The sequence below is a fragment of the Prionailurus viverrinus genome, chromosome B4, assembly GCF_022837055.1.
Source record: "Prionailurus viverrinus isolate Anna chromosome B4, UM_Priviv_1.0, whole genome shotgun sequence".
In the NCBI taxonomy this organism is placed as follows: Eukaryota; Metazoa; Chordata; class Mammalia; order Carnivora; family Felidae; genus Prionailurus; species Prionailurus viverrinus.
Window position 1 is genome coordinate 55,432,377 of NC_062567.1, and position 20,063 is coordinate 55,452,439.

Below are 20,063 nucleotides of genomic sequence, written 5' to 3' on the forward strand. Positions count from 1 at the left end.
CTCTGTAAGCCACATACTAAACAAGGACAGCCAGTAACATCTTTTGTTGACCACTATTTATGTATCTGCTAGTACCACACTAAGAATCCCCTTAAGAAATGCTTTTTTGGTGAGTGAATGAACATGGGTGTGTAGTGAATTTGAATAAGATAAAAAAAAAAGTAGTTAGAGACCAAAGTTGCTTAAAGAAAGTAGCCAGAAGAAACTGTTTTATTCCCACCCCACCCCACCCCAATAAGAAAATTAGATACCAGAAAGAAGTTAATACCAGAAGGAGTTCTCTCAAGAAAATGATCATCTATTCTCCCTAAGAACCAGGGAGCCCAGACTTCCCCATAGTGGTGTGTGGGTTAAGTGGATATGCAGCTTCCTTACACAGATAACATCTCCACAAAAGGGAGCGTTAAAATTCTTCTTTTTAGCAACAAAGACCTATTTGGAGAGAGTCATTTCTGAATAAGTGAATCTTCTATATTCCATAAGACTCACAAGCAGCCCAACTAAGTAACAATAGGTGAAATTTGTTGAGAGCTTACTGTGCTAGATGTAGTGTTAAGAATTTGACATTCATTTATCTTGAGAGTTTCAGAGATTCATTCAAGGTTGCCCAAGAGGGATTATTAAGTGGCAGCTGGGATCAGACCTAAATGTGTGTAACTTCAAAACCCGTGTTCTTTCAACTATTAATCCCCTACCATGCTCTTGTTAAAATTGGATGAAATATTCATTAAAAATATTCTGGGAACCTGGTATTGAGCAGGTTAAGCCCAACTGGTTAAACCCCTGCCTTCCGGATAGAATTTTATTTTTTTTTTAATTTTTTTTCAATGTTTTTATTTATTTTTGGGACACAGAGAGACAGAGCATGAACGGGGGAGGGGCAGAGAGAGAGGGAGACACAGAATCGGAAACAGGCTCCAGGCTCTGAGCCATCAGCCCAGAGCCTGACGCCGGGCTCGAACTCACGGACCGGGAGATCGTGACCTGGCTGAAGTCGGACGATTAACCGACTGCGCCACCCAGGCGCCCCACGGATAGAATTTTAAATAGACAAAACCATTTAGTGGCTACACAAAAAGTGATTTGCTTATAAGTTTTAAATGAGTAAGCTTTATCTATGAGTAGGGAGTATTTTGTGGGGATGAAAGTAAGAATTCTATGTTTAGAAATATTTATTAAAGGTAAACTCTCAGGGGCTGTTTTCTGGGAAGGAGAAGGCTTTCATTCTGTTGTACAATAAATAGGCTGAAGTACTGAGAAATGGAAAGAATTGAATGAGTTAAGGAGAGGCAATGAAAGGAAAAACTGCTCTTGAAGGTCTCAGGGAGTGTAAAGTATGTCATTTGTGCAACACCCAATTGCCAACTCCTTGTCAGTTATTTTTCTAAATGCTAGAAAATTAACTAAGGAACCTCTGCATCCATGAAACTAGTATTTTTAAGGTATTCAAAGAGTGAACAAATAAACGTGTAACTATATACTATAATACCAGGCAATCGTGGTAAGTGATATAAAGAAAATTAAGAGAATAAGAAGACCAGGAATGGTGGGGCAGGAGGACCAAATTTTAGAAGGAAGGGCCAGTAAAGCCTTGTCTGTGATTGGTAAATTTAGTAGATAGCTGAACAAAGTGAGAGTATGAGCTAAGAAATGATCTGGGAAGGGTTTTAGTCAGAGGAATTAGCTAGTGCAAAGGCCCTGAGGTTTTAATGAGCTTGCATGTTTGAGCCACTGAGTTAGAAACTATTTCAATAGTGTAGGTGAAGGAGTGTAACATGAGTCAGGGTGAGCAAGGAGATAAGAAATGGTTGGATTCAAACTTTATTTTGAGGATGGGTCAGATCTTACATGCTAGTGAATTTGATGTGGGAATACAAAAAAGAGTCATCCTTGACTTACAGCATTGTTGTTGGTTTTTTGTGTTTTTTTTTTTCCTGAAAACTAGGTAAATGGGGTTCTCTTTGGATAGTGAAGTTTCAGAGAGAATCAGATAACAGGAGTAGAAATCAAGATTTGGCATTAGGACATGTTAGCAAGGAGATACTGAATTTAAAAACACACTCAAAGCTGATACTACATATCTTAACATAATGCAAGTCACTACGGAAGAAACATCTTCAAAGATTTAAAATCTCTTGAATATCTTTAATAGCTAGTACTGTCTAATTCTTTAAAAGCTATTTTTAAGACTTAATCACAAAGTGCATTATAGGTGCAAATATATGTAATATATATGATTAAAGTTGTAATTAAATATGGATTTCTGTTGGTCCTTACAATCCTTTTGCTTTCCCTTGGAAGATAATGGACAGTCTTGAGAGCTTAGACTATTACAAAAGAGAAAAGTTGGTAAAACTGATGTCTTAAAAAGAAGAAGAGGAAGAGGAAGAAGAGGAAGAGGAAGAGGTAATGTCAGCAAGAAGGTCGAATAGGAGGCCCTGGGCCTTCCTTCCCTCATGGGATATACTGATTCAACAGTGATACATGAACAAATTCACTTTTTTGAGAAATTCAGAAACTATTTGGGAAGCTCTGCACCTGGGTGGATGTGAAACCAGCCACATCAACGCTGGTAGAAAAATTCTAGATACCCTGTCAGTGTCATTCCTGCTCCAGGTATAGGACCATGTGATCAGAAGGAATCCCCCAGCATCCGGCTTCTCCCTGGGAAGAAAAGAATCAGACTGTGTGTCCACATTCCAACATTTCTGAGGACTTGCCAAGATAGTGGCTTTTGACTCAACTGTCTCAAAGTGCAGATGGAACTGGACATACTGTAGACACTTAGGGGACACTAAGAACAGTGATGGCAGGTGGAACTAGCACACAAGTACTCATCATAGTCCCCTAGCTCAGAAGAAAACAGATGAAAAACACCAGATCTTAGCTTCTCCCTAGGGAAGGAAAGAATAGGATCACTTTTCTGAGGGGTGTCTAAAAGACTGTCTTCTGTCACACCCATCTTAGAGCAATGTTACTATCATACTCTAGACACTTAGGCTCCAATAAGGATGATAATGGTGATTTGAATTAGCATGAAGACTTGCAAGCCCCCAGAACTCTGCCCAAACTGATAAAGGTTTTCTCCTGTATATATGAGTCCAGGCTATGGAGACTGGGAGAAGTGGTTGTTTTTTCTGAAGTGCAGATACTGACACAGAGTCAGAAGAAATGAAGAAGCAAAATCTCCAAAAACTGTCACTAATTGAATCAGAGAAATAATTTACCTCTAAGAGAATTCAAAATAACTGTCATAAAGATGTTCAGTGAAATCAGGTAAAGGTAAATATATATATAGAGAAATATAGAATACTGTAATATTATAGCAGTGATAAGCAAATCACTTAATTATAAGATAAAAGTTTAAAAATTGTAAGTATATAAAATGATAAAAATATGTTAAAGTACACAATAAAAATTTGTAAGTTGTGTCAATAACAAAGGGGGGGAGGGGAGATGTAAAAGTATAGTTTTTGTATGTGATTGAAGTTAAGTTGTTGTCAGCTTAAAATACTGTTATATTTTATGTAAGCCCCATGGTAACCACAAAGAAAATATCTGTAGAAGATACACAAAAGAAAAAGGAGTCAAGAACTATTAATCAAAAAAAAAAAAAAAAAGAAAGAAACATGAAGACAAGGGAGGAAAAAGGAACAAAAGAACTGCAACACACAAAACAATGAAAAATGGCCACGGTGAAAAAGGGGTCATAAAGGTCCCTCTTTATCAACAATTACTTTAAATGTACATAAACTTTCCAATCAAAAGACATAGACTGGCTGAATAGATTAAAAAACAAGATCCAACTATATGCTGTCTGCGAGACGCACTTCAGATGTAAGGACACACATAGGCTGAAAGTGAAGGGTGAAAAAAGATACTCCAGGCAAATACTGGCCAAAGGAGAGTCAGAGTGGCTATACTTATATCAGAGAAAAATGACTTTAAGTCAAAAATTGTCACAAGAGACAAAGGGAGGGCAGTATACAGTGATAAAAAGGATCAGTTCACTAGGAAGATATTACAATTAAAAATACATATGCATTCAGTATCAGAGCATGTAAACATATAAACCATATATTGACAGAATGGAAGGAATAAATAGCAATATAATAGGAGACTTAAATACACCACTTTCAATAATGGATAGAACATCGAGGCAGAAGATCAATAAGGAAACAACATACTTGAATATTATAGACTAAATGGACCTAACAGACACTTACAGAACATTCTACCCTATAGCTACAGAATATACATGCTTCTCAAGGGCACATGGAACTTTCTGCAGGATCACATGTTAAGTCACAAAACAAGTTTTATCAAATTTAAGAAGATGGAAATTTTGCTATCTTTTACAACCACAGTGGAATAGAACCGGAAATCATAGCAAACTGGCAAATTCACAAATATTTAGAAATTAGCACACTGCTGAAAAACCACAAAGAAGAAATTACAAGGGAAATTAGAAAATACCTTGAGACAAACAAAATTGAGCGCAACATATCAAAATATATAGTATGCAGAAAAAGCAGTACTAAAAGAGAAGTGAATGGTGACAAATGTGCCTACATTAAAAAGAAGGAAGATCTCAAGTTAACAACCTAACTTTGTAGCTCAAGAAACCAGAAGAAGAAGAACTAAGATCAAAATTAGAACAAGGAAGGAAATAATAAAGATCAGAGCATAAATAAATGAAACAGAATAGGAAAACTCTTTAAATAAAAATCAATAAAACGGAGTTGGCTTTTAAAAATTTTAATTTTTAAAATATCTCCAATTTATAATTTCAACTCTAGCAGAATATACAGTTATTAGTTTCAAGTGTACAATATGGTGGTTCAACAATTCTATCCATTGCTCAGTGCTCACCATGATACATGTATTCTTATGCCCTTCACCTATTTCACCCGTCCCCCACCCACCTCTAGTAACCATCAGTTCTCTATATTTAAATGACTTGTTTTTGTGTGTGTGTGTTTGTCTTTTTTTTTTCCCCCTTTATTCATTTATTTTGTTTCATAAATTCCACATGAATGAAATCATGGTATTTTTCTTTCTCTGACAGATCTAGGTCCATCCATGCTATTACAAATGGCAAGATTTTATTCTTGTTTTATGGCTGAGTAATATTCTTGTGTGTGTGTGTGTGTGTGTGTGTCTCTCTCTCTATATATATATATATCACACCTTGTTTATCCTTTCATCAATCAGTGGACACTTAGGTTACTTCCATAATTTGGCTATTGCAAATAATGTTGCAATAAACAAGAGTGCATATATCTTTTTGAATTAGCGTTTTTGTATTCTTTGGGTAAATACCCAGTAATGGAATTACTGGGTCATATGGTAATTATCTTTTTAATGTTTTGGGGAACCTCCATACCGTTTTCCACAGTGTACGCTCACCAACAATAGTGCACAGCATTCTTTTTAGCTCACGTCCTTGCAAACACTTCTTGTTTCTTGTATTTTTAATTTTGGCCATTCTGACAGGTATGAGGTGGTATCATTGTGGTTTTGATTTGCATTTTTCTGATGGTGAGTGATGCTGAGCATTTTTCATGTCTCATTGGCCATCTATGTGTCTTTGGAGCAATGTCTGTTCATGTCTTCTGCCCATTTTTTAATTGGATTATTTGTTTTGGGCTGTTGAGTTGCAGAAGTTCTTTATATATTTTGGATACTAACCCTTTATTGGATGTCATTTGCAGATATTTTCTCCTATTCCATAGTTTGCCTTTTAGCTTTGTTGATTGTTTCCTTGGCTCTGCTGTAGGTTTTTATTTTGATGTACTCCCAATAATTTATTTTTGCTTTTATTTCCCTTGCCTCAGGAGACAAATCTAGAAAAATGTTGCTACAGCTGATGTCAGAGAAATTATTGCCTGTGCTCTCTTCTAGGATTGTTATGGCTTCAGGTCTTACATTTAGGTCTCTAATCCATTTTGAGTTTAGTTTTGTTTTTGGTATACGAAAGTGGTCTGGTTTCATTCTTTTGAGTGTAGCTGTCCAATTTTCCCCAACACCATTTGTTGAAGACAGTGTGTGTCCCACTGCATATCTTTATCTCCCTTGTCATAGGTTAATTAACCATATAAACATGGGTTTATTTCTGGGCTGTCTATTCTGTTATATTGATGTGTCTATTTTTGTGCTGGTACCATACAGTTTTCACTACTATGGATTTGAGTACATTTTGAAATCTGGGATTGTGATAGTACTAATTTTGTTCTTTTTTCAAGATTACTTTGGCAATTTGGGGTCTTCGTGGTTTCATACAAATTTTAGGGTTACATGTTCTAGCTCTGTGAAAAATGCTGTTGGTATTTTGATAGAGATTGTATTAAATCTGTAGATTGCTTTGGGTAATATGGACATTTTAACAATATTTGTTCTCCCAATCCATGAGCGTGGGCTATCTTTCCATTTGTTTGTGTTGTCCTTCAGTTTCTTTCATCAGTGTTTTATAGTTGTCAGTGTATAGTTCTTTCACCTCCTTGGTATGTTTATTCCTAGATATTTTATTATTTTTGGTGTGCAATTATAAATGGGATTGTTGTATTCATTTCCCTTTCTGCTACTTCATTATTAGTGTATAGAGACACAAAATTTCTGTGTATTGATTTTATATCCTGCAACTTTACTGAATTCATTTACTAGTTCTAATAGTTTTTTGGTAGAGTCTCTAGGGTTTTTTATATATAGTGTCATATCATCTGCAAACAGTGAAGGTTTTATTACCAATTTGGATGCCTTTTATTTCTTGTTTGATTGCTATGGTTAGGACTTCAAGTACAATGTTGAGTAGTAGTGGTGAGAGTGGACATCCTTGACTTGTTCCTGATCTTAGGGGGAAAGCTCCGTTTTTCTCAATTGAGTGTGATGTTAACTGTTGCTTTTTCATATATTTATTCATATATGCCTTTATATATATATATATGTATATTCATATTCATATATGCCTTTATTGTGTTGAGGTATGTTTCCCTCTAAACCTTCTTTGTTGGGGGTTTGTATCATGAATGGATGTTGTACTTTGTCAAATTCTTTTTCTGTATCTATTGAAATGGTCATGTGGTTTTTATCTTTTGTCAATGTTACATGTCATGTTGATTGATTTGTGAATGTTTAATTATTTTTGCATCCCAGGAATAAATCTCAATCATGGTGAATGATTTTTTTAATGTATTGTTGGCTTTGGTTTGCTAGTATTTTGTGGATGATTTTTGTGTATATGGTTATTAGAAATATCGGCCTGTAGTTTTTTCTTTTCTTTTTTTTTTTTTTTTCTTATGTTGTTGTGTCTATATCTGGTTTTGGTATCAGGGTAATCTTGGCCACATAGAATGAGTTTGGAAGCTTTCATTTCTCTTCTATTTTTTGAAAGGTTTGAGAAGAATAGGCATTAACTTTTCCTTAAATATTTCATAGAATTCACCTGTGAAACCCACTGGTCCTGGACTTCTTTGTTGGGAGTTTTAAAAAAAATTACAGATTCAATCACATTGCTGGTAACTGGTCTGTTTGAATTTTCTGTGTCCTTCTGATTCAGTTTTGGGAGGGTATATGTTTCTAGGAATTTATCCATTTCTTCTAAGTTGTCCAATTTGTTGGCATATAATTTTTCATAATATTCTCTTATAAGCTTTTATATTTCTGTGGTGGTGTTTATTTCTCCTCTTTCTTATTTTGAGTTCTCTCTTTCTCTCTTGAGTCTGGCTAAAGGTTTATAAATTTTGTTGATCCTTCCAAAGAACCAGTTTTTGGTTTTATTGATATGTTCTATTGTTTTCTCTGTTTCTATTTCATTTCCTTTTGCTCTTATTATTATTCCCTTCTCCTGGTTTTGGAATTTGTTCTTCTTTTTCTAGCTCCTTTAGATGTATGGCTAGGTTGTTTGAGATTTTTCTTGCTTCTTGTGGTAGGTCTGTATTGCTATAAAGTTTACTGTTAGAAGAGATTTTACTACATCCCAAACATTTTTGTACCATTAGTTTCTGCTTTCATTTGTCTCCATGTAATTTTTGAATTCCTCTTTGATTTCTTGGCTGACCCATTCATTGTTTAGTAGCATGTTATTTAACTTCCATGTATTTGCGTTCTTTGGAAATTTTTTCTTGTGGTTGATTTCTAGTTTCATGGTACTGTGGTTGGAAAAGATGCATAGTATGACTTCAATTATTTTGAATTTGTTGAGACTTATTTTTTGGCCTAATATGTGATCTGTTCTATGTGTACTTGAAAAGGATGTGTATTTTACTGTTTTAGAATAGACTGTTCTGAATATATCTGTTAGATCTATCTAGTCCAATGTGTCATTCAAAAACACTCTTTTCTTGTTGATTTTATGTTTGGATGATCTATCCTTGCATGTAAGTGGGATGTTAAAGTCTCTTACTATTATTGTATTGCTATTGATTATTAACTTTATGTAATTAGGTTCTTTTTGTATTTGGATGTTTCCATGTTAGGTGCATAAATATTTATAATTGTTAAATCTTATTTTTGCATTGTTCCCTTTAAGATTATATACTGTCTTTCTTTGTCTCTTCTTATAGTCTTTGTTTTAAAGTCTCTTTTTGTCTGATTTAAGTATTGCTCCTCTGGTTTTCTTTTACTTCCATTTACATGATAAATGCTCTTCCATCCATTCACTTTCAATCTGCATGTGTCTTTAGGTCTGAAATGAGTCCCTTGTAGGCAGCATATAGATAGGTCTTGTTTTTTTATCCACTCCATCTCCTTACATCTTTTGATTGGAGCTTTTAGTCCATTTACATCCAAAGTAATTACTGATCATTATATACTTATTGCCATTTTGTTATTTGTTTTATCACTGTTTTATAGTTTTCTATTCCTTTCTTCTGTCATGGTTTGCTGGTTTTCTTTGTGATATACTTGGATTTCTTTCTTTTCATTTTTTTTTTTTTTGCATATCTATTACCAGCTTTTGATTTGTGGTTCCCATTAAGTTTTTCTATATTATATTTTTGATATAGCAGTCTATAGTATTTTGATGGTTGTTTAAGTTTGAACTCATTCTAAAAGCACTAAATTTTTACTCCTCTCCCTCCACAATTTAGGTATATGGTGTCATACTTTACATCTCTTACTTTGTGAATCCCTTGGCTGATTTTTATAGATACACTTAACTGTAGTGATTTAGTGCATCTTACTTTTCTCATTCCTACTTATAGTCATTCTTTTCCACTCAAAGAGTCCCCTTTAACATTTCTTGTAAGGCTTGTTTAGTGGTAAATTTCTTTAAATTTTTTTTCTCTGAAAACCTCATCTCTCCTATTCTGAGTGATAGCTTTGCTAGATAGAGCATTCTTGGTTGCAGATTTTTTCTTTGAACACTTTGAATATATCATTCTACTCTTTTCTGGCCTGCAAAGTGACTGCTCAAACATCAGTGGATAGCCTTATGGGGACTCCCTTGAATGCAACTGTTTGCTTTCCTCATGCTATTTTAAAAATGCTCTTAATTGCTACATTTTGATCTTAATTACTCTGTGTCTTGGTGTGGCCCTGCTTAGGTCAATTTTGTTCGGGACTTTCCTCATTGCCTCATTGATCTGAATTTGTGTTTCCTTCCCCAGATTCAGGTAGTTTTCAGGGATTATTTATACAAATGTATTTTATGCCCCCTTTGCTCTCTTTTCCTTCTGGGATCCTTATGATGTGAATGTTATTATGCTTCATCAGGTCATTGAGTTCTATTACTCTGTTTTCATTTATTATTTTTTTCTTTCTCATGTTCAGCTAGATTGCTTTCTACTATTCTGTCCTCCAGATCACTGATCTGTTCTGCTTCTTTTAATGTATTTTTTTTTGTACATAATGCAGCTGATTTATCTTTTTTTAATACGAAATTTATTGTCAAATTGGTTTCCATACAACACCCAATGCTCATCCCAACAGGTGTCCGCCTCAATACCCATTACCCACCCTCCCCTCCCTCCCACCCCCCATCAACACTCAGTTTGTTCTCAGTCTTTAAGAGTCTCTTATGTTTTGGCTCCCTCCCTCCCTCCCTAACCTCTTTTTTTTTCTTCCCTTCCCCCATGGTCTTCTGTTAAGTTTCTCAGGATCCACATAAGAATGAAAACATATGGTATCTGTCCTTCTCTGTATGATTTATTTCACTTAGCATAACACTCTCCAGTTCCATCCACGTTGCTACAAAAGGCCGTATTTCATTGTTTTTCATTGCCATGTAGTATTCCATTATGTATATAAACCACAATTTCTTTATCCATTCATCATGTTGAAAGTGCTGCTATTAACATTAGGTTACAAGTGCCCCTATGCATCAGCAGTCCTGTACCCACTGGGTAAATTCCTAGCAGTGCTATTGCTGGGTCATAGGGTAGATCTATTTTTAATTTTTCAAGGAACCTCCACATGTTTTCCAGAGTGGCTGCACCAGTTTGCATTCCCACCAGCAGTGCAAAAGAGATCCTCTTTCTCCACATCCTCACCAACATTGGCTGTTGCCTGAGTTGTTCATGTTAGCCATTCTGACTGGTGTGAGGTGGTATCTCAATGTGGTTTTGATTTGTATATCCTGGATGATGAGTGATGTCGAGCATCTTCTCATGTACCTGTCAGGCCATCTGTTGGCCTTACACATCTTTAGAGAAGTGTCTATTCATGTTTTCTGCCCATTTCTTCACTGGATTATTTGATTTCCGGGTGTGGAGTTTGATGAGCTCTTTATAGATTTTGGATATTAGCCCTTTGTCCAATATGTCATTTGCAAATATCTTTTCCCATTTCATTGGTTGCCTTTTAGTTTTGTTGATTGTTTCCTATGCAGTGAAGAAGCTTTTTATCTTGATGAGGTCCCAATAGTTCATTTTTGCTTTTAATTCCCTTGCCTTTGGGGATGTGTCAAGTAAGAAATGGCTGCAGCTGAGGTCAGAGAGGTTTTTTCCTGCTTTCTCCTTTAGGGTTTTGATGGTTTCCTGTCTCACATTCAGGTCCTTTATCCATTTTGAGTTTATTTTTGTGAATGATGTAAGAAAGTTGTCTAGTTTCATCCTTCTGCATGTTGCTGTCCAGTTCTCCCAGCACCATTTGCTAAAGAGACTGTCTTTTTTCTATTGGATATTATTTCCTGATTTGTCAAAGATGAGTTGGCCATACTTTTGTGGGTCTAATTCTAGGGTTTCTATTCTATTCCATCGGTCTATGTGTCTGTTTTTGTGCCAATACCATGCTGTCTTGATGATTACAGCTTTGTAGTAGATGCTGAAGTCTGGGATTGTGATGCCTCCTGCTTTCGTGGTCGTCTTCAAGATTACTTTGGCTATTTGGGGTCTTTTGTGGTTCCATACAAATTTTATGATTGCTTTTTCTAGCTTTGAGAAGAATGGTGGTGCAATTTTGATTGGGATTGCATTGAATGTGTAGATAGCTTTGGGTAGTATTGACATTTTAACAATATTTATTCTTCCAATCCTTGAGTATGGAATGTTTTTCCATTTCTTTATGTCTTCTTTAATTTCCTTCATAAGCTTTTTATAGTCAGCATACAGATATTTTACAGCTTTGGTTAGGTTGATTCCTAGGTATTTTATGCTTCTTGGTGCAATTGTGAATGGGATCAGTTTCTTTATTTGTCTTTCCGTTGCTTCATTATTAGTGTATAAGAATGCAACTGATTTCTGTACATTGATTTTGTATCCTGCGACTTTGCTGAATTCATGTATCAGTTCTAGCAGACTTTTGGTGGAGTCTATCAGGTTTTCCATGTATAATATCATGTCATCTGCAAAAAGTGAAAGCTTGACTTCATCTTTGCCAATTTTGATGCCTTTGATTTCCTTTTGTTGTCTGATTGCTGATGCCAGCACTTCCAACACTATGTTAAACAACAGCAGTGAGAGTGGACATCCCTGTCGTGTTCCTGATCTCAGGGAAAAAGCTCTCAGTTTTTCCCCATTGAGGATGATATTAGCTGTGGGCTTTTCATAAATGGCTTTTATGATGTTTAAGTATGTTCCTTCTATCCCGACTTTCTCAAGGGTTTTTATTAAGAAAGGATGCTGAATTTTGTCAAATGCTTTTTCTGCATCGATTGGCAGGATCCTACGGCTCTTATCTTTTCTTTTATTAATGTGATGTATCACGTTGATTGATTTGCGAATGTTGAACTAGCCCTGCATTCCAGGAATGAATCCCACTTGATCATGGTGAATAATTCTTTTTATATGCTGTTGAATAGTGTCTTATTGAGAATTTTTGCATCCATATTCATCAGGGATATTGGCCTGTAGCTCTCTTTATTTGCTGGGTCTCTGTCTGGTTTAGGAATCAAAGTAACGCTGGCCTCATGGAATGAGTCTGGAAATTTTCCTTCCGTTTCTATTTTTTGGAATAGCTTGAGAAGGATAGGTATTATCTCTGCTTTATTTTTTAAAATTTTTTTTTAACATTTATTTATTTTTGAGACAGAGAGCATGAACAGGGGAGGGTCAGAGAAAGAGGGAGACACAGAATCTGAAACAGGCTCCATGCTCTGAGCTGCCAGGCCAGACCCGTTGGAGGGATGGATCCACAGAAGCACAGCGTTGGGTGTTTGTGCAGTGCAAGAAAGTTCGGTGACAGAAACTGGTTCCATTTGGGATTTCAGCTGGGGCATGGGAGAGGGAGATGGCACTGGCCAGCGCCTTGGTTCCCTGCCGAGCTGAACTCTGTCCTCCCGGGGCTCAACACCTCTCCCTCCCATTGTCCTCTCACCCTCCTGCTCTCCGAGCAGAGCTGTTGACTTATAACATTCCAGATGTTAAGTCCCGCTGGCTGTCAGAACTCATGGAGTCCGGCCCCTCTGCTTTTGCAAGCCAGACTCGGGGGCTCTGACTTGCCGGGTGGGCTGCCCCTCCACCTCCCCGGCTCCCTCCTACCAGTTCGTGTAGTGCTTACTGCCTCTCCACCCTTCCTACCCTCTTCCGTGGGCCTCTTGTCTATGCTTGGCTCCAGATAGTCCATTCTGCTAGTCTTCTGGTGGTTATTGGGGTAAATTAGGCAGATGTGGGTGGAATCTAAGTGATCAGCAGGACGAGGTGAACCCAGCATCATCCTATGCTGCCATCTTCTCCCCTTCTTCTACCTAATGTGTTTTAAATTTCAGTTATTGAGCTGTTTATCTCTGGTTGGTTCTATTTTATGTTTTCTATCTCTTTGTTGAGTGTCTCACTGAAATCCTCCAATCTTTTCTCAAGTCCATTGAGTACCATTATTACCATTATTTTAAATTCTCTAACAGGCATATTATCTCTGTTTTGTTTAGGTCTTTTGATGTCATTTTGACTTGTTCTTTCATTTGGGACATAATCCTCTGTCTCTCTCTTTTTTCTTTTTTTCTTTTTGTCTAATTCTCTGTGTCTCTTTCTATATGTTAGGAAGGTCAGCAGTGTCTCCTGCTCTTGAAAGTAGTGGCCTTATGGAGAAGACATCCTGTGGAGCTCCGCAGTGCCATGTCCCCTGTTTACCAGAACCTGATCCTTCAGGAGTGTTTCCTATGTGTGTTGCATGTACACTGGTAATAAGGCTGAGCAACATTTGCCTTCAATCTAGTCATCTGCGATGGCTCTCCTTGCCTGCTGTGGTCATAGTTTGGTACTTGTTTTGTTAATGGGCCAGTCTGGGACCACCTGGGCTGGATTTGTCCCAGACCAGGACTTTGCCAGACCTGTAGTAGCACCAAACTTCAAGGTTCTCTACCTTTGGTGTCCCATGAGAAGCTGTCATTGGTGGGTAAGGACTGCAGTCAGAGCAGTTCTTGGAGAACTCTTCCAAAGATCCCTGCCCCTCCAGCACCTGCTCTGAGATAAGTGAATAACTCTCCCTCCCATATACCCCGGGTATATTTCAAACTGCTGCTTCTATGCTGTATCTTGGTAGGACTATTAGGCCCCTCTTGTTTTCAAAGCCCAACGTTATGGGAATTCATCTTCCCACTGTGGCTCCCCCATGCCTGAGATGCTTGGTGTGGGGTCTCCTTCTCTCCCCTCTCTGTGCCAGTGGCATCCTTCCTTCCAACAGACAGTCCCATGAGTCATTTTGGCTCCTGACCATGTCTCTGCCCTTCCTACTCTCTTCATTGTGGCCTCTTTTCTACATTTAGCTGTGGAAAGTCTATTCTTTCAGTGTTTGGGTCACTTTATGGCTTATTTACACTGATGTGTGTGTTATCTGGGCATATCTGTGGGATTAGGTGAGCCTAGGATCCTCCTCTTCTCCCATATTTCCTGAAAGTCTGAGTTGTGTTTTTTATTTTTTTATTTAAAAAAAAATTTTTTTAACGTTTATTCATTTTTGAGAGACAGAGACAGAGCATGAACGGGGAAGGGGCAGAGAGAGGAGGAGACACAGAATCCGAAGCAGGCTCCAGGCTCTGAGCCATCAGCCCAGAGCCTGATGCAGGGCTCGAACTCACAGACCACGAGATCGTGACCTGAGCCAAAGTTGGATGCCCAACCGACTGAGCCACCCAGGCACCCCCGAGTTGTGTTTTTTGAAGATATAATTGACAAACCTATAACTAGACTAAGAAAAAGTAGATTAAAATAAAATCAGAAACAAAAGAGGAGATATTACAACTGATGCTACAGTGTGGGGGCGGGTGGAAGGATCATAAAAGACCATTATGAGCAAGCAGTCATACACCAATAATTGGATAAGCTTGAAGAAATGGATGTTTAGGAACATATAACCTAGCAAGCCTGAGTCAGTAAGGAAAAGATAATCTGAACAGAGCAAAAAATGCTAAGGAGATTGAAGCAGTATTCAAAAACCCAACAAAGATCAGGACCAGGTGGTGTCTTTTGAAACTTTCAAAAAATCATAGAGGAGAAACCACTTCCCCATTCTTTTAGTGAGGTCAATTTTTTGCTGACACCAAAACCAAAGGTACTACAAGCAAAGAAAACTACAGGTCAATATTCCTGATGAGTATAGGTGCAACAAAATACTAGCAATCAACTTCAATAAGGTATCAAAAACAATAATACATGATGACCATGTAAGATTTATCCCTGGGATGTAAGGATGGTTCAACATACACAAATAAATTAATGTGATATACTCCATTAACAGAATGAAAGATATATATCACATGGTCATCTGAAATGATGTAGAAAAACATTTGGCAAGATCTAACTTTTTCATGATAAAAATATTCAAAATACTAGAAATAGAAATGACTCAGCATAATAAAGGCCATAAATGAAAAGCACACAGCGAATACCATACTCAAAAGACTAAAAGCTTTTTGTCTAAGATCAGAACCAAGGCAAGCATGTCCACTCTCACCACTACTAAGAAACATACTCCTAGAAGTCCTTAGCCAGAACAATTAAGCAAGAAAAAGAAACAAAAGGCATCCATATTGGAAAGGAAGCAGTAAAATCATCTGTATTTACAGACATGATCTTATACATAGGGCACCTTTGGCTCAGTTGGCTCTGTCAGTTGAGGGTCTGGGTCTTTAGCTCAGGTCATGGTCTCGCAGTTCATGAGTTTGAGCCCTGTGTCAGGCTCTGCACTAGTAGTGCAGAGTCTGCTTTGAATCTCTGTCTCCCTTTCTCTCAGCCTCTCTCTCAAAAATAAATACAGCAAAGTTCCAGCATACATACAAAATTAACATATAAAAATCAGATGCATTTCTATACACTAACAATGAACTATCTAAAAAGGAAGTTGGAAAAACAATCTCATTTAAAACAGTATCCAAAGAATAAAATAGCAATGAATTTAATAAGGAGGTGAAACTATAAAACATTGCTGAAAGAAATTAAAGAAGGTACAAATAAGTGAAGACATCTGTATTCATAGATTAGAAGACTTAATAATGTCAAAAGGTCCATATTACCCAAAGTGATATACAGATTCAGTGCAATACCAATCAAAATCCTAATCGTATTTTCTACAGTAATAGAAAAAATAATTCTGATGTTCATATGGAACCACAAAGGATCTTGAATAGCCAAAACAATCTTGAGAAAGAATCATAAAGCTGGAGGTATCACACTTCCTTATTTTAAGATATCTATTTCAAAGCTATGGTAATTCAAAAAGTATGTACTAGCCTAAAGAGAGAACAGAATAGAGTGCCCAGAAATAATATGGCCATGTGTAAATGGCCAAGTCATCTTTGACTAGGGTGTCAACAATACACAGTGGAGAAAGGATAGTCCTTTCAACAAATGGTGTTGGGAAAACTGGATATTCACATGCAAAAAGAATGAAGGTGAACCTTGCTACATACCACATACAAAAATCAACTCAATATGGATTAAAGACTTAAATATATGACCTAAAACTGTAAAACTCCTAGAATAAAACTTGGGGGAAAATCTTCATGACATTGGCCTTGGCTATGACATCAAAAGCAGAAGCAAGTCAAGTAAAGCTAGATAAGTGGATCTACATCAGATGAAACAGCTTCTGAACAACAAAGGAATTAACAGAGAAAAGGTAACCTATGAATGAAAGAAAATTTTTGTAAACCATATATCTGATAAGGGTATTCAAAATACATGAAGAACTACTACAACTCAGTAACAACAACAAAATAACCCAATTTAAAAATAGCAAAGGACTTGAATAGACATTTTTCCAAAGAAGACCTACAGTTGACCAAAAGGTATATGAGAAGGTGATCAACATCACTTGTCATCAGGGAAATGCAAATAAAACCCACAATGAGTCTTTCACAATGATGAATGAATCATACCTGTTAGGGAAGGCTATTTTTTTTTTTTAATTTTTTTTTCAACGTTTATTTATTTTTGGGACAGAGAGAGACAGAGCATGAATGGGGGAGGGGCAGAGAGAGAGGGAGACACAGAATCGGAAACAGGCTCCAGGCTTTGAGCCATCAGCCCAGAGCCTGACGCGGGGCTCAAACTCCCGGACCGCGAGATCGTGACCTGGCTGAAATCGGACGCTTAACCGACTGCGCCACCCAGGCGCCCCAGGGAAGGCTATTATTAAAAACCAAAAAACACAAAAAGATACCAAATGTAGGCAAAGATGTAGAGCATTAAAACTCTGTACACTGTTGGTAGAAATGTAAAAGAGGGCAACTGCTATGGAAAACAGTATGGAGTTTCCTCAAAAAATTAAAAATAGAACTACCAAATGATCCAGCATTCCCGCTTCTGGGTATATGTTCAAAAGAATTCAAAGCGGGGCGCCTGGGTGGCTCAGTCGGTTGAGCGTCCAACTTCAGCTCAGGTCACGATCTCACGGTCAGTGAGTTCGAGCCCCGTGTCGGGCTCTGGGCTGATGGCTCGGAGCCTGGAGCCTGCTTCCGGTTCTGTGTCTTCCTCTCTCTCTGCCCCTCCCCCGTTCATGCTCTGTCTCTCTCTGTTTCAAAAATAAACGTTAAAAAAAATTAAAAAAAAGAATTCAAAGCAAAATCTTGAAGATATATTTACATACCCATGTTTATTGCAGCATTATTCATGATAATCAAGATGTAGAAACAACCTAAATATCCATGGTAAATAAAATATATACGTGTGTGTGTGTGTGTGTGTGTGTGTGTAAAATGGAATATTATTCAGTCTTTAAAAAGAAGGAAATTTTGTCATATGTGATAAATGGATAAATCCTGAGGATATTATGCTAAGTGAAATTAACCAGTCACAGAAGGACAAATGTCATGATTACACTTCTATGAGGTATTTACAATTGTCAAACTCATAGAAGCAGAAAGTTGAATGGTGGTTTCCAGGGACTAGAGGAAGGGGGAATGGAGAGTTGCAATGTAATGGATATAAAGCTTCAGTTACCAAGACAAGTAATTTCTAGCGATCTGCTATACCACACTGTGCCTATAGTTAACAAACACTTAAAAATGTGTTAAGGGGATAGATCTCATATTTAATATTTTTGCCACAATTTACAAAAGGAAAGACTAACTATAAGGTATTAAATAAAGCTCAATATATTGTTTGTTTAGGTAGTTCTTATTTTTCTTTAGAGCTTTATTTGCTAGTTTTCCATGATGGTAAGCATTCTATGTAACCATCCTGGTCTCTCATGTGATTCTTCTTGTAGTTAGGGATAGATTTATGTAAATATACAATGAGATTCTGACTCTGTTAACGTTTGAGAGGCATGCAAAAGGCCTAAACCTGATAGTGCTTTCCTCACTGCTTTGAAGCTCCCAGAGTTTATTATCCCTTTGAGCTAAGGTCCTTATTCAGTTGTTTCCAGATAGTCATGGACATATTGATACATAACATGGTTTAAATAATACCAGCTAACTGAGAGCAGGTGCATTTTAATGTATTTGGAGGATTAGGGTTGGATCCAAAAGAGAGGTAACATAATAACACTAAGAGATTTGGAGTGAGGAAGAAAGGGAGAGGGGTCAAGTTTTCAGAAAAGACAAGGCTTCACTTGGAAATACTAACATCTAGTGTTTCATCTGTGCTTGGGAGCAGCCCTTCCTATACTCATGATTTACCATGATGGGCAACTCTTAGAAAAGGCCAAGATCATGAAACAAAGCTCTTATTTCTTTTCTTTTTTGTTTCTTTTTCCTTCTTTTTCTTTTCTCTCTTTTTTTCAGGAAAAAAAAAAAGGCTAGCTATGATGTGTAAATATTCCACCTCTTACAGTGATCTCATTGTGCCACCATCTAAGCAATTGGTGACTGATACTAACTACTATGAATGTAGTTTGTGGGAAACTGAATATTCCAGTGTAAAATAGGAGATCAAATACCCTTATCTGTAAAGTAGGGGTATCAGGCCAACTGATCGATATGATTGCTTTGGTTAAAATTCTCTATTTGTCAAGTATTTATATATGTATGTAAATACTTTCACTTTTTCCTCTGATCTCTGAGGAAGTATATTAAGTCTCAATTTGTCACAACTTCCCAGGGGTGACTCTTAGTTGAAATGTCACTGATAGCTTGCGGTTTGGACCTTTTTTTTTTTTTTTTTTTTTTTTTTTAACTCCAGGCAGAAACAACTAGAAACCCTTGAACAACTGCAAGAAGATGCTGTCAACCCGGAAGCTGACCTTAGGAAGAAGGTCCACGGAACCAGCCCATGGCTGGAGGATGGAGAAGAGCAGGTAGGGTGGCCTTTGACCACTTTATGTTCAAAGGGAAGTTTCCTCAGATGTCTTTGAAACCATGAAGTAAAAAACAGAGGAGGAACAGAAAAAAAAAAAACAAAAACCAAAAAAACAAAGAGGAACTGCGAAGTTCAGTCCCTGGCGACCAGCAGCGAGCGGAGGAAGTAACGGGGAGTTGTAAAAAAGGCGGTGTCAACAGCCTACTGATGAAAAGAGGCATCTTTGCAGAAAGAGGCAGCTTGACATATCAGGACTTTTACCGCTGAAGAAATAGCTCAGGCATACAAAGCCCATGCAAACACAGAATTGCAGAAGTTCAGTAGAGGCTTATCACTTCCCTGAGAAGAAAAGCACATTTTCAGTTTCGTGTGCATAGTAACAGTGAGCGCTCAATTGCTTTCTTTCCTGGCCACCCTGCTAAAATCCAGCATTAACTGTACGTGTCCAGGTTGAGGATCGAGATCGGGCAGCCCACTCAGCCAGTGACAAAGCTAAGTCTTTGCTGCATAAATTAGAGGACGCAATTTCGGAACAACGGAATCTTCAGACTATAAATACTGAGTTAGTGAATACTTGCCAGACACTTGAGCGGAAGACAAGAAAATTGAAAAGTGAGTAGCAAATATTTGTTATGTCCCAATTCAGTCCACCTGAGAAAAAGGACTACAGCCATTTTTGTAGATTACAGCTGCTGTGTTATTATTGTATTTATGACAACCAAATGGTTCCAGAAGGCAGAGTTGTGGGCTTCCAGAGAGGCTTGCCTAGTGACTAAGTAGATTGATTTAACGATTAACTTTCCCTTTCAGATCTTTTATGATGAGCTAGATTTGGCCCTGACTGCTATTTCTTTAAAAATTAACGTTCTCAATATCTGTAAAAGTAAACAAGGAAAAAAATCTTGTATGCATGGGATATTTGAAATCACAAATAGCTTACATATTCTACTCTGA

The 20,063-nt window shown here is 37.2% G+C and overlaps 1 protein-coding gene across 2 annotated transcripts in view; it reads left to right on the top strand.

The window, feature by feature from the left end:
* The window catches only part of IRAG2 (inositol 1,4,5-triphosphate receptor associated 2), a 134,315-nt gene that overhangs the window by 64,306 nt on the left and 49,946 nt on the right, over positions 1 to 20,063 (top strand). The window contains exons 17-18 of one of the 2 annotated variants that reach the window (XM_047866803.1): positions 18,993 to 19,107; positions 19,559 to 19,721. In XM_047866803.1, coding sequence (XP_047722759.1) covers positions 18,993 to 19,107; positions 19,559 to 19,721 — 278 coding nt within the window. Of the gene's footprint in view, positions 1 to 18,992; positions 19,108 to 19,558; positions 19,722 to 20,063 lie in introns of those variants that run through there. The other variant, XM_047866802.1, reaches the window with a different exon arrangement.